Below are 14,465 nucleotides of genomic sequence, written 5' to 3'. Positions count from 1 at the left end.
GTCTTTCTTCTTATTTGAAATGTGTTTTTAGCCATTTTGATGATCTTTGTGTATGGTGGCAGTTATCATGAACAACTAGCAAGAGAAACACATCATATTAATTATTGTCATGCCTGAGCGTTTTTTTTTTGTATAGTATATCTCTTATGCATGATGGCAGTTATCATCAATACACAGTGGGATCTGGATGCATCCCATTGAGTTCATAATCTTAATGTATACGTAGAATCTTAATGATCTTTTATTATGCTCTTCTTATCTTATGCTTTTTTTCCCTCTGTCTCGTTCTACGCTGCTCGTTGTCCCCTCAAGTGGGGAAAGCGAAGGACGGAGCAACCAGAAGGCATGAGAGTGTCCTCTCATGGTGGCAGGGCCGGACTTTTCACATGGACCATCCATCTGTCAACTTTCTTTCTCTGTCAGTCTGTGATGGATGACTAATTGTCTTGCATGGTAATGACTGAATAAGAGCTGATGGTGATGGTGGTGGCAACATAGAAGACATCTTATTTACAATTGATATATTGGCATTTATAAAGCACTTCAGTCCCATCAGTCCTATCCTAATCAGTTCTATGGGGGTACATTGATGTATACACTGAAAAGGCATACTGCAAATTGTCAAAACGGTGAACCATATGTAAATGTGAACTGTGCAAAAGTATTAGGACATCTGGGCATGTTTGGGTCATTGATTTGGCCAGAATGTCTTGGCCAGCACGCAGCCCTCACAGCTAGGAGAACAGCAATACCCACCTCTCGGCCAAAGACAGCTGGGATAGGCTCCAGCATACATGGAACCCTAATGAGGATAAGCGGCATAGAAAACAGATGGAATTTTTTTGGATATAATTTATTTTCGGGTGGCACGGCGGTCGTGTGGTTAGCGTGCAGACCTCACAGCTAGGAGACCAGGGTTCAATTCCACCCTCAGCCATCTCTGTGTGGAGTTTGCATGTTCTCCCCGTGCATGTGTGGGTTTTCTCTTGGGACTCCGCTTTCCTCCCACATTCCAAAAAACATACTACGTATGAATACTACATACTAGGTATGAATGTGAGTGTGAATGGTTGTTTGTCTATATGTGCCCTGTGATTGGCTGGCGACCAGTCCAGGGTGGAGTCCGCCTATCAAGCAAATGAATGAATGAATGAATGTCTTGGCCAGATAAAGAATTGAGATTGAACTTAATTGATTAATTGCATGGTGTGTGTGTGTGTCCACGCCACATTGCCAACAGTGGCGTCCCAAGACTTTTGTCCACGCATGACACTGCATTGTCTTGTCACACGTGTCAGGATGCAAGCAGGAAAAGGCGGAATAGACGCATAATTAGATTGTTTAGATGATGGAAACGGGTGTAGGAGGGAGAGAGAGAGAGGTGGACAAAGGGGGACACTAGACATGATCGTCTTCTCTGTGCGGGGAGCTGACTTGAGTCTTATGTTTTCCTCCCAGTGCGCATGCGTGATCCCATCTGAGCCTCGGAAAGAGCCGCTAAGTTGCAAGTGGAGGTCGTGTTGCGCGCTGCTGCATACGTTGTGTCTTCTCATTTTGATTATTTGGTAGGCATCAGGACTGAGAGAGATGGCGCTTGTACCGCCCAGCGGCACCACCGAGCCGAGCCTACCTTCAACCTGTGGATAAAGAAGTGTGGACCAGCGTGGGTTTCGGCGCCGGTCCGCTCGACCCAAACAAAAGAATTAAAAAAAGAAGAAGCAGTGAGCCAGACCTTCAGTTTATGAATGGCCCTGACATGGAGGAAGTACCGTTTCAGAAAGTCCGAAGCAGGAGGAAGAGAAGTCACTGTCCTCCGGGCTTCCCCGTGAGGAGCATCGCCTGCGAGGACGAGTTCGACTGCAAGGAGCTTGAGTCTCTCTTCCAGAACTACAACCTAAAGCTGGAGCAGACCTCCACTCTGAAAGCCCTGGCAGTGCTCATCTTCATGTCGTCCACGCTGGCTGGCGTGGAACTGCTGTCCGGCCCCAGCCTCACCATCTCCAAGGGCTCCCACCCGGTGCACTGTGTCATCTTCACCTCCTTGTTCATCGTCACCAACGTCAAGTACCTGCAGGTCACTCAGCTCCAGCAGATCGTCAACCTGACCCTCCTCTTCGGATTCACCTTCTCCTTCCTGTGCTGCCCCTTCTCCCTGGGAGCCATGGGGTTGGAGCCGCCGACGTCCCCCGACCAGGGCGTGTGGCAGCTCATCCTGGTTACCTTCGTCGCATATGCGCTCCTTCCCGTCCGGACGCTCCTGGCTGTGGTCTTTGGGCTCATGGTGTCTGTCTCCCACCTGATTGTGACCGCCACATCAGTCACGGTGAAAACACAGAAACTATGGCGGACGGTAAGTCTTTTCACTTTCTGTTTGCATAATGTACCACATTTCACTAACTAGTTGAGATGACTCCAAGGTAAATGCTGCAAAACACAAATGCTCAATTAGTGAAGAGTCCAATCTGCTCCTTCAGTACAGTGTACACACCTGCGCATATCAATGGACTGTAAAAAGGGGCATGGAAAATTTAAGTTATGCATCTAACGCAGTGATTGGCAACTTGTGGCCCACGGGCCATATGCAGCCCATGGCAGCATTCAGTTTGGTTCGCCAAGCATTCTAAAATTAAATAAAACCATAACATTAAAGCTCCACCCTCGGCCATCTCTGTGTGGAGTTTGCATGTTCTCCCCGTGCATGTGTGAGTTTTCTCCGGGTACTCCGGTTTCCTCCCACCTTCCAAAAACATGCTAGGTTAATTGGTGACTCCAAATTGTCCATAGGTATGAATGTGAGTGTGAATGGTTGTTTGTCTATATGTACCCTGTGATTGGCTGGCGACCGGTCCAGGGTGTACCCCGCCTCTCGCCCGAAGACAGCTGGGATCGGCTCCAGCACCCCCCGCGACCCTCGTGAGGAAAAGCGGTAGAAAATGAATGAATGAATGAATCCATAACATTAAAGCCACGGGTTAGCATACGCCACACAGTCAGGAGATAGTACTAATACAATTATGACAATTATGTCTTTCAAAGCCAAACATACTAATAAACCATGTGTCAAGGGTAAAAAAACACAACTTTGTCCTGAATTGGATCAATAGCAGATTGGTCATGTGCATAGACACCCAGCATAGTGGTGAATTTTGTCATAAAAATGAATACATTTGTTCTTTTTACCCAATACTGAATGCATTCCACCTTGATTCATAAATAAGCCTCTACTGTGAATGAATATGTTCAATATTTTTTACTGTGAGGCTGCACGGCGGGCGAGTGGTTAGCGCGCAGACCTCACAGCTAGGAGACCCGAGTTCAATCCCACCCTCGGCCATCTCTGTGTGGAGTTTGCATGTTCTCCCCGTGCATGCGTGGGTTTTCTCCGGGTACTCCGGTTTCCTCCCACATTCCAAAAACATGCTAGGTTAATTGGCGACTCCAAATTGTCCATAGGTATGAATGTGAGTGTGAATGGTTGTGTGTCTATATGTGGCCTGTGATTGGCTGGTGACCGGTCCAGGGTGTACCTGAAGACAGCTGGGATAGGCTCCAGCACCCCCGTGGTAGAAAATGAATGAATACATTTTTAACTGTGCCAACAAATATTCACTTTGTAAACAAACTACAACGCTGTCCTAATTCATGCAAGTGATATTGTCTGTAAACTTAGTCAGTCAACTTACGCATTTAGGGGAACATTGTGTTGTCCTGTCACTGCAGGGTCACCTTTTTGCCTTGTGGGGCCTGGAAAAGAGCCGCTGGAGTCCAATAACTAACTTGACATGGTCTCTCATTGGACCATTATTTCTGACAGGGAAGGACATAGGGCTGAGCACTTCGATTCAGCACTGAGGATAGCTCCTTGTGGTTCATACACTTTTGAACCACGTGTGACAAAACATTAAAAAATACCGCAGGATCAACAAGGAAAGCAGGGAGGGATTTGACAAAAATAGTGAACTTGAGCATGATAACAGGCCATGGTTGGCTGGTGGTGATGCATACAAGCAGAGAGAGAAATAGTGTGACTGTTACCCTGGGGATATGAATCAGCCCCAGAGGAGATGGCTGGAAATGAAGGAGTGGAGTGACATCCTGCCAGCAGCAGCAGAAGTAGGGCAAGTCCAAACATCACACACACACACACACACACACACACACTGCACGTACACACCACATTTTGACTATTAAACTTAAATTTAAAGCTATAATCCTACAGCTGCACCTACTGCAAAAACCCAAACATGAGTAAAAGATCCTCTGTATGACACAAGCGCTCTGCTGTTTTAAAGGACCTATGGCAAAAACACCAAACATTCTTCATACGGTATATTCTACTCCTGCACACTTAAAAAAAACATAATTTACTTGAAATATTAAGCATAATTAATTGGTCAATTAGTTTATAGTAATTCCGGGAAAAAAAATGTGTTTTGCATGGTCACATTTTGATAAAGTTTCAGAGCAAATACTGTAGATAAGTAATCATCCTATATGTTTTATTCCAGTCTGATGTTCGCATCCTTCCATATGAACGGCTTGAATTTAAGCTTTTTGTCTACTCACGATGCATGGGACCTATTATGCTCATTTTTGGCCCTTTGTATTGAGTTGTGGACTCCTATAGAGGAGCTACACACGATAACCCGCACAGAAAGCTTTCTAGATCATCCAGAATCTTCACCTATTCCAGCTGTATTTCCTTGGATTTCCAAAACGGTCTTTTTAATTTTAATTTATTCCACCTATAGCCCGCCTCCGGGCACGCCCACTCTGCTGTGATTGGTCCCGTTCATCTTGTACAGCCAACAGCTTGTACCCATGCACGCCCATATAAAGAAGTCACTGGCTAGATGGAGCTGGTGACTTCTCAGTGTGACAGTGAGCCATTCATTCATTCATTTTCTTCCGCTTTTCCTCACAAGGGTTGCGGGGGTTGCTGGAGCCTATCCCAGCTGTATTCGGGCAAGAGGTGGGGTACACCCTGGACTGGTGGCCAGCCAATCAAAGGGCACATACAAACAACCATTCACACTCACATTCATACCTATGGACAATTTGGAGTCGCCAATTAACACATTTAGCACTTTTGACCAGAGCTACACTTTCAGAGCATATGAGACACAAGTTTGGCACTGGATTCTGGAAGAATGAACACATATTGGTCCGTCCATTCACTTTAAATGTTCACTTCTCGATAAACTTTTTGTGCTTTTGAGCAAGCCATGGTTCTCATTTGCTCAACAAGTAAACTACGTATTTCATTGGCTCAGTTTGAGTGACGTCATTGTGTTTGCTGTCACCTAACCGTAATAACTGAGGTAATTATGCCTGCAAACTGCCGCTGCGATCGGTCCATGGGCATACTTATGCTATTATTATATTTCCCATTCACTTTAATTGGTTAAAGGTCCATAAAGAGCCATCACTCTGTCCGTATCTGGACCAAACGCTGGCATTTGATGATGGCTGATCTAGTAAAGGATAGGAGGGCTTTGCTGTTTTTAAAGACTTACTTATCTGGCAGCCTTTTTTAAGAATATGCTCCAAAATGTCTTTTCAGAGATCCTCTAAATGATGTTTTTAAGGACCAACTTCAGAAACAAGTCAAATGCCGTATATTCAAAGATTCTTTATACGACAGGATCTTGCTGTGTGGTTTTTTTTGAAGAATATACTGTAAAAGTGCCAGTTCTCTAACTATATAAGACAGGGGTTTCAAACTCAATTTATCTGGGGGCCACTGGAGCTAGAGTCTGGGCAAGGCTGGGCCACATCAGGTTTTCAAAAAAAACAAAACGCATTTATTAAAAACAGAAAAATATACAAACTTTTTTAGTGCTTTGGTTCCGATTTTCTACAATAAAAGCTCTGATAAAACATTCCACTGTTTTCAAATATCTTAATTTTTATTTTTCTGCACAAAATAAGATGAAAAATAAATAAACACATCAAGAATAAAGAAAATCAATCAATCAATAATAAATACATATAATAATAATAATAAAACAGCAAATAATAAAAACTTAAGAAACCACAGTTGGTGGATAGACAAATTATTTACAACATATTGCGCAACTGCAGGGTCTTGAGACACATGCTAACTCGCAAACTAGAGAGCTAGTGATCTAAACGGTAGCCTTCAATTATTTCCTTTAAACTTAAATCGCCAAAAACTTACCACTTCCACACGGATAGGGAGGATAACTATTAACAGTTATTTAACCTTTAACATGAACATTAATCAAACGTAATATTTTTTTCTGGGTACATGATACCATACAGCATCCATATCAAACTTGCGCGGGCCGCACTAACATTAAACTTTCATATCAAGGCGGGTGCCTCAAACTAGTGTCCTGCGGGCCACAATTGGCCCGCGGGCCGTGTGTTTGAGACCCCTGATATAAGAGCTCTGTGCTGTTTTTAGACCCACTTAAAAAAACCCGCTAGTCAAAGATCCTTGATATGACAGGATCTTGCTGCTGTTTTTAATAATATACTTCAAAAATACTCTTGTCAGAGATCCTCTATGTGACAGGAACACTCTAAAAATTTCAACTTCTACACCTGGAGCTCCAGCTCCTTGTTTGAGGTGTGAGCCAAACAGTCAGAACCGCAGCCCCACTCCCCCCCACGTCCCCCTACCCAACCCAGCCCCCATGGAACATCGCTACCTCCAGCACGAGGATGTGCGTTCCATTCCGGGAAAGGCAAATTAAGATTTGATCAGTTCATCACGCGCTCGGCTGATGACAGTGTATTTGCTGAGGAGATTGTTTCTCCATCCCCCTCCGCCATCGGTGCAGCCGACGAGACACCTCAGCAGCCCGTGTGAAGGACAGTGTTAGCCGCACGGACACAGAGACAGCTAATCCATTAAGCTTGGAGATGAGCCCTGTGGCATGACCCTGCACACACGCACACACACATTTCAGACCTGTACCACCCCCCCACCCCCCCCCCCCGGCCCTGTTTGCTTGACACATCTTATTTCACAAGTTTATTGGGGTTCACGTGTGTTTGCAGGCACCAGTATCCAGTATCCAGAATTTGAAAGAAATCGGGGTATTTATCAGAGAGTGACCTGACACATTATAAAAAAACTTTGGGATGATCTGACTGACCCCTAACCAGTAGGGGGCTACGCCAAGGTACCAAGGTGGCGATGTGGTCATGTCATGTTCAATGCCCCAGCCCACGTACAAAAATTCTGTCTGTTTGGATTATGTAAGGGTCGAGTGGTTAGCGCGCTGACCTTACAGCTAGGAGGACCATGGTTCGATTCCACCCGCGGCCATCTCTGTGTGGAGTTTGCATGTTCTCCCCGTGCATGCATGGGTTTTCTCCGGGTACTCCGGTTTCCTCCCACATTCCAAAAACATGCTAGGTTAATTGGTGACTCCAAATTGTCCATAGGTATGAATGTGAGTGTGAATGGTTGTTTGTCTATATGTGCCCTGTGATTGGCTGGCAACCGGTCCAGGGTGTACCCCGCCTCTCGCCTGAAGACAGCTGGGATAGGCTCCAGCACCCCCGCGACTCTCATGAGGAAAAAGCGTTAGAAAATGAATGAATGGATTATGTAAGGCAGTTACAGCAATTATACATTTAAGCAGTTGGTGACGCCATTGGAGTCAATATCAAAAGGTAGTCATGATCAGACCTCAACCCTTAAACCTCATCTCAGTTTTGAATGGTATCTGAAACGTATGAAATGTATGAATTCCTACTTGAATGTTGGCAGTCACATAAAACACACATAGCTCACCTCTCCTTTAAGAATAGCTTTAAGAGTGCTGCATGTTGTACACACAGTCATGGAAGTGGAGGGTGACCTGATCTATAACAAAAAACCTGACTGTGACTGTGATGATCTGACCATGGAGGGAATTATGACATGTATCGTTTTCATTCAGACATTTTTTGGCATAATTAAAAAAAAAATTGCAGATGCAGCAGCGGCACAATAAAGTGCGCCCTCCCATGCAGCCCACCACGACAGCTTTAAAAAAGGAAACCCTGTCTCGGTTCGTTGAGAGTAAACATGAAGAATGTAAACTGAAAAATAACAGTCCAGTATTTAGCCTTATTTTTAGTGTGTATTCTTATTTCGAGGACAAAAAGGAACCTCATAAAACATACCCTTGCAACAGTGTCCACAATTTGTCAACAAGATTTTGAGTGTCTGTGGGAATTTTTGTCCATTTATTCATTTAGTAGGTCAGAAGTCACTAATGTTGGACTTGGCATACGTAGGTTCTAGTGGCTACTCTAGTTCACCCCAAAGGTGATTGCATTCCTTTATGGACCCTGCTTTGTGCACCGGGAACTGAACAGGACCTACACATATTTCTACAATTGCCACAAAATTGCATCTTTGAATATCTTTGAATTTACATTAAGACATAAGTGGTGTGTCCCAAGACTTTTGTCTTTGTGTTGTATGCGTCCATAAGCCTGAAACAAAAGAACTCCAAAAGCAAACACCCCCAAACATAACTGTACACATTTACAGATAATAACAGCCATTAATGCAGCTATCATCGGTGCAAATGACAAAGAAAGCATTATTGTCTTGTTCATAATTCCTTTGCGGAATGACATAATAAAAATGTCACTGCTACCGTCCTTGTGAACTGAAGATGCACTAACTTTAGTTATTGCACCACAAAAGAGCTAATAATTTAAGTCAGACGTCCACGGACGCTACTAACACACCCATTCTTATTCATTTGTGCTGTTCCAGGCGTATTCATAAAACAAATCAACGCATATAAGCCCTGAAATGATGTTATAATGTGGGCAAGTAGCGCGTTGTAAATTTGTTTAAGCTCTCTCGTTTCATTGCCTACAGCGATAGAAAAGATTAATGATGAATGACCTAAAGATATGCAGATAATTATGTATATAATTGTATATACGTAATATCTCTGTCCAAGGGTAACAGTGTGCATGTAAAGGCCTTGTCTGGTTCATTGTACAAAGTCAAGCAACCTTGTGTGGAGAAAAAAAAAAATCAAGGTGAAAAGCAGCCACGCTGGTGTGTGTCCATTGTGATGGATGAAGCAGGTCACACATTCTCTCATGCTAAAATAAATACACAGCATAGGAAACTCAGTTCAGGGTACCGTAAATCAGGCGGTGTCCAACTGCGGCCCTGGGGTCATTTATATTTCTCCAGTGTACATTTTCAAGACATTTTCCCTCGAACTTTGTCCTTTTATAATGTACGTTCAGTATGACCAAAAACAAACAACTTTAACAACCAAATACAAAAGCAAACATCTCCAAGATATTGGGAATCATTTGCACAACTATAATTTCTGCGTTGACAGAATCATGGATGGAATCACAGAACCGTCCAATAAAAACGGAATCTACTGTTAAACATGGAATCTATGTAACTGTGAATGAAATGTTGTCATGTCATGGCATCACCTGAAACACCGGCTAAGTTGATGAATAAAATTTTAATTTATTTGTCACCAAGGAGGAGCTCCCTGACAGCAAATTGCCATGTCCATCCACACAGGAAGTGACATCACAACAACAAAATAGCTCAGTTTTTGCTGTGTAAAAGCATACTGACTGGTCTGACTGGTCAGTGTATACATTTTAACCCGTAATGAAGACCCACAAGACGCAATATCAGAAACAGTTCATTCATTCATTTATTTTCTACCGCTTTTCCTCACGAGGGTCACAGGGGCGACCCAGCTGTCTTTGGGTGAGAGACGGGGTACACCCTGGACTGGTCGCCAGCCAATCACAGGGCACATATAGACAAACAACCATTCACACTCACATTCATACCTATGGACAATTTGGAGTCGCCAATTAACCTAGCATGTTTTTGGAATGTGGGAGGAAACCGGAGTACCCGGAGAAAACCCACGCATGCACGGGGAGAACATGCAAACTCCACACAGAGATGGCCGAGGGTGGAATTGAACCCTGGTGAGGTCTGCGCACTAACCACTCGACCGCCGTGCCGCCCCTCGGAAACAGTTCTTTATTCTAATCAAATGCAATGAAGGAAATTTAGACCGTATTTTTGTATTTTTTTTATCATAGCTGGTTGCCAACACAGTGCTGTTCACCAGTGTCAACCTGTCAGGCCTGTTTGTGCGCATCCTGACAGAGCGAGCACAGAGGAAGGCCTTCCTGCAGGCTCGCAACTGCATAGAGGACAGACTCCGCATGGAGGACGAGAATGAGAAACAGGTGTGGTCATATTTTGATATATTTTGATGTTTCATTGATCTGATGTACTCTCTTTTCTTTTTTTTTTGCACCCAAACACATGTACAGGAGCGCCTCCTCATGAGTCTGTTGCCCAGGAATGTAGCTATGGAGATGAAGGAGGACTTCCTGAAGCCCCCTGAAAGGATCTTTCACAAAATCTACATCCAGCGGCATGATAATGTTAGGTAGGATCCCATCACAGTAACATCACACCCATCTAAGGCACCAAAAGTAAACTGACCATAAATGCTGTGGACAACAGCATTGCGGAGAACACTGCTTTATACGGTGCATTTAAAGATTTGCCGTTGAGGATCATTAAACAGAACCAACCCAACATCTACTGACATAAAAGATCCAATTAGGGACTCACTATAAATGAGATAATGGGACACTGGTGTGCAACTTTTGGGTCATCAAGTCTCAGCTGCTCCCTGGAGGGGAAAAAAAACGGCTTGTGATGTTTTGGCTTCCTGCTGTCGAGTGAGGCAAATGAAACGATAGCAAGAAGATTTCTCTGGTAGTCATGCATGCAAATGATGTTTCACTGGGAGGCAGTTGATGATTATTATGTTTCTCAGGAAGTTGGACAGTGACACAAGTAGTAGACCAACTCCAGAAAAACACATTTCCTCTTTCCAGCGCCATTGAATGGATGGATCCCGGATGGACTCTCTCCAAAATAGATGGGAGTGAAGTTAGTTTCAGAACATTAACTAGATACTCCATTAGGTACAAACTCTAATGAGATCCAAATACAACATTTTGAAAGCTATTAATCCACTGTACTGAATGGTAACTGTGTTGTTTTCATGAAAATATATGGTACATACTTTTATTGATAGAATTAAAAAAACGTCAGTGTATTAAAACTGTATCTATTATTTTTAGAATAAAGAAAGATAACTTAGATAAGGAAAACCCCTGCAAGACCATGAATTTAACAAAATTTAAAGTATTATTTGTATTATTATTCATTAGATATGTTTCATGTTTGAAATTAAATAAATATTCACCGTTTTAAAATTAATAATGCATTGTTTGATTTGACAATGCCTGAGAAGTATCAATTGTCACAATAAGAATAATTAGGGCTGTCAAATTATTAAAAATGTTACTTAGATTAATCACAGTTAAATAAAAAAAATAATTATATGATTAATCACCATCACGTCTGTGTCTGAAATATGCCAATTTGTATTGTATTTTATTGAAAGCAACAGCTCCAAATTAACTGAAAATGAATCACACTGTAATGTTCACACACGTTCAAAGACACCACAACATTGAATGGGAGTACTTATGTGTGTATTTTCTGGGATTTTGGAGCATAACGTATTCCATCCCAGCCATTTTTCAAAAGACAACCCCTTTGGTACTAGCCATTTTAGACAATGTTGACTGATCTTTCAAGGCCCCACAGAATATTGTGTTGTATGGCTATATAAACAAGAAAGATTAGACTTCCGTCTTTCATCAGGAAAAATAGTCTGTTTCTACCCTTTTCTTAATTAGTATAAAGACAAATGGCAGGACAGGATTATATATATCCAAAGATACCGCACAAGCCTAAAAATCTATTTGTCTAAATCTATTCGTGGTCTCTTTAATAGTACCACAACATTGGAATCACACTTTAAAGTATGTTATTATGAGCAATGAGGGGTAGCGTTCATCGACATCATGTAATTTAAGATAAATTTACTAGCGTTTGGTGTACTTTCCAGCATACTTGAATGTAGCAAATTGTACATCCAAACTAACAGGTAGATAGATAGATAGATAGATAGATAGACTCCCTTTATTGTCATTGCACAAAAACACCGTAGTGAAATTTCCAACGAAATGTCGTTGCCTGGCTCCCATATAATAACAGACACCAAAGAAGATAAGTAATAATAAATAATAATAATAATAATAATGTGGAGAATAAATAGATAGAATAGACACCAAATATGAACAACATAATGTAAAGTGCAGCCCAAATAATTTAAAAAATAATAATAATAATAAGGAAGTGAGTGATAAGAATATCCACTTCATGTTTTCCTTTATTCTCCTGTTTATGTACACACACACATACAGATGTTCACAATGTCCCTGAATGCATCTCACTTTGTAATGACAATAAAGAAGTGTCATTGCAGCACGAGCGGACTAGAGATGTGTGTGAGTTGGAGATACATACGGTATATGGTGTTGAATTGTACAGCTGTTGATGTGTTCACGTCAGAATGAAGTTAAAAAGAGTGTGTGATTATTATTATGTGGGGATGCTCCACTGTCATTCCTTCTGCTGTCATAACAGAGAGGCGTGCTTGCTGTGGTGTGCATGCGTTAATTACACAAAAAATTTAATGAAATTAATAAAATTAATGAATTTACTGCTGTTAATTTTTGACAGCACTAATAATAATAGTTAAATGGTATGTATATTATATATATATATTTATATATAATATACATAACATTTAACTATTATTAACTATGTTATACATAACATAGTTAAATGTTATGTATATTATATATATAAAATTATATATGTATAATATATATATATAATTATTAATTATTATATATATAATTATATATATATTATATTAACTAATAATAATAGTTAAATGTTCTGTATATTTTATATAAATAAATAAATATATATATATCGATACAGAGAAATCAATACATCAAAATATATTTATTTATATTTATTATTATATTTATTATTATATTTATATTTATTTATTTATATATTTTTTTTTATATATTTTTTTTATATTTTTATATTAACTAATAATAATAGTTAAATGTTCTGTATATTATATATAAATAAATAAATAAATACATAATTAAAAAAAATATATATATGTATATAACTAAATATATTTTGATGTATTGATTTCTCTTTCGCAAAGGAAGGCTCTTTGATACAGTGCTTATATTGGATATTATTAGATATACATAATGGGAAGTGTACCTAATGATGTGTCCAGTGAATATATGTTCCTGACAAAGTCAGGAAATCAAACCGTCAAAATCTATGTAGCTTTTTTCAAAGGAGCAAACAGGTTGATTTTGAATAATATCGTACAGTACTATTTTGGATGCAACTGAGGTCGAATGTCAGACGGAGTTCAGTCAGTCTTCACTTTTCAAAGGATTAACAATTTCCTGGTTTCCTATTTTTATTTGCCTTGGTCAAAGAAATAGCAAATGTTGAGAGGGAAAGTTTGCTCAGTCGTAGGATTAAGATGCTACAGGGGATTAAATGCAATAGAAACGCCAACATTCTCGTTGCATAACACACATGTATGTATGTGTGTGTGTTTGTGTGTGTGTTGGTGTCTAAATATGGGTACCATCTGAAAGGAGTTTTGCTGATTGCTTTTGTGCCTCCCCACTGATAGTGCCCCCTCTGAGAGCCATACAGATCGGACGCAGATGGGATTTATGTCATTGGGGTGGACTTTAATTAGAACATAAACAGCGTGTGGCTCAATTTACTCCAAGCTTTCTTTATTATATTTTAGAGAAAGGTGGGCACTGTTTGATCTGATTAGGCTCCAGCCCAGCGGATATTGTTGTGATCAGTTGCTAAAAATAAAAATATGATTAAACTCTGCCGAATGTGAATGCGGGAGCAGCGAACAAGTTGGGGGATATTGAAAGCAAGCAGTACAATAATTTACATTTCTGTTTAAAACCATTTATTTATTTATTTATTTATTTATTTATTTATTTATTTGCCCACCGGAAAATTGGTTAAGTTATGCAATACATTTTGGTATGGACCAAAGTATGATGCAAGAGAGAAAGACAGTCTTGCGTTTTTGTTTTTTTTTTTTATACACACTGTTAAAGCCCATAATGCTTTCATAGTGACCAACACCTTGTAAGCTTGTAGATGGGCTATTTTTTATCCATTGTCTAGCTATTTTTAATGCCTGTCCCCACAAGTATAGAAAAACAAAGCTGGATTATGTGTGTCTGCATGAACACATTCTTGAGCCCAGGATTAACCGGTATATACAGTATGTTATATAGCAGAGGTGTCAAACTCAATTGCGCAAGGAGCCAAAACCCAAAGCCTATTTTAGGTTGTGGGCTGAACTGGACTTTATCCCCCACCCACATGGACGTTTGTTTTACATGTGCATTTGTGTCCATTCATTCCTGCTTGAAATTTCTACTATAGCCTGTTATACGGATAGCCGGATATA

General features: G+C 40.7%; 1 protein-coding gene across 6 annotated transcripts in view; it reads left to right on the top strand.

The window, feature by feature from the left end:
* The first annotated feature begins 1,149 nt into the window (after nt 1-1,149).
* LOC131125082 (adenylate cyclase type 1-like) overlaps nt 1,150-14,465 on the top strand; it is a 47,468-nt gene continuing 34,152 nt past the window's right edge. For 3 of the 6 annotated variants that reach the window (XR_013627549.1, XM_058066236.2, XM_078791560.1), the window contains exons 1-3: nt 1,151-2,350; nt 10,078-10,227; nt 10,315-10,433. Coding sequence is in view for 5 of the 6 variants with exons in the window: in XM_058066236.2 (XP_057922219.2) it covers nt 1,742-2,350; nt 10,078-10,227; nt 10,315-10,433 (878 nt within the window). In the remaining variant the exon portion in view is untranslated. Of the gene's footprint in view, nt 2,351-10,077; nt 10,228-10,314; nt 10,434-14,465 lie in introns of all 6 variants that reach the window. The other 3 variants (XM_058066235.2, XM_058066234.2, XM_058066237.2) reach the window with 2 other exon arrangements.

Source organism: Doryrhamphus excisus, linkage group LG6 (assembly GCF_037039965.1).
Source record: "Doryrhamphus excisus strain RoL-2023G ecotype Guam linkage group LG6, RoL_Dexc_Guam_v1.1, whole genome shotgun sequence".
NCBI lineage: Eukaryota > Metazoa > Chordata > Actinopteri > Syngnathiformes > Syngnathidae > Doryrhamphus > Doryrhamphus excisus.
Note: the sequence above shows the minus strand (reverse complement) of the source record. Positions and strands in the feature narration are given on the sequence as shown.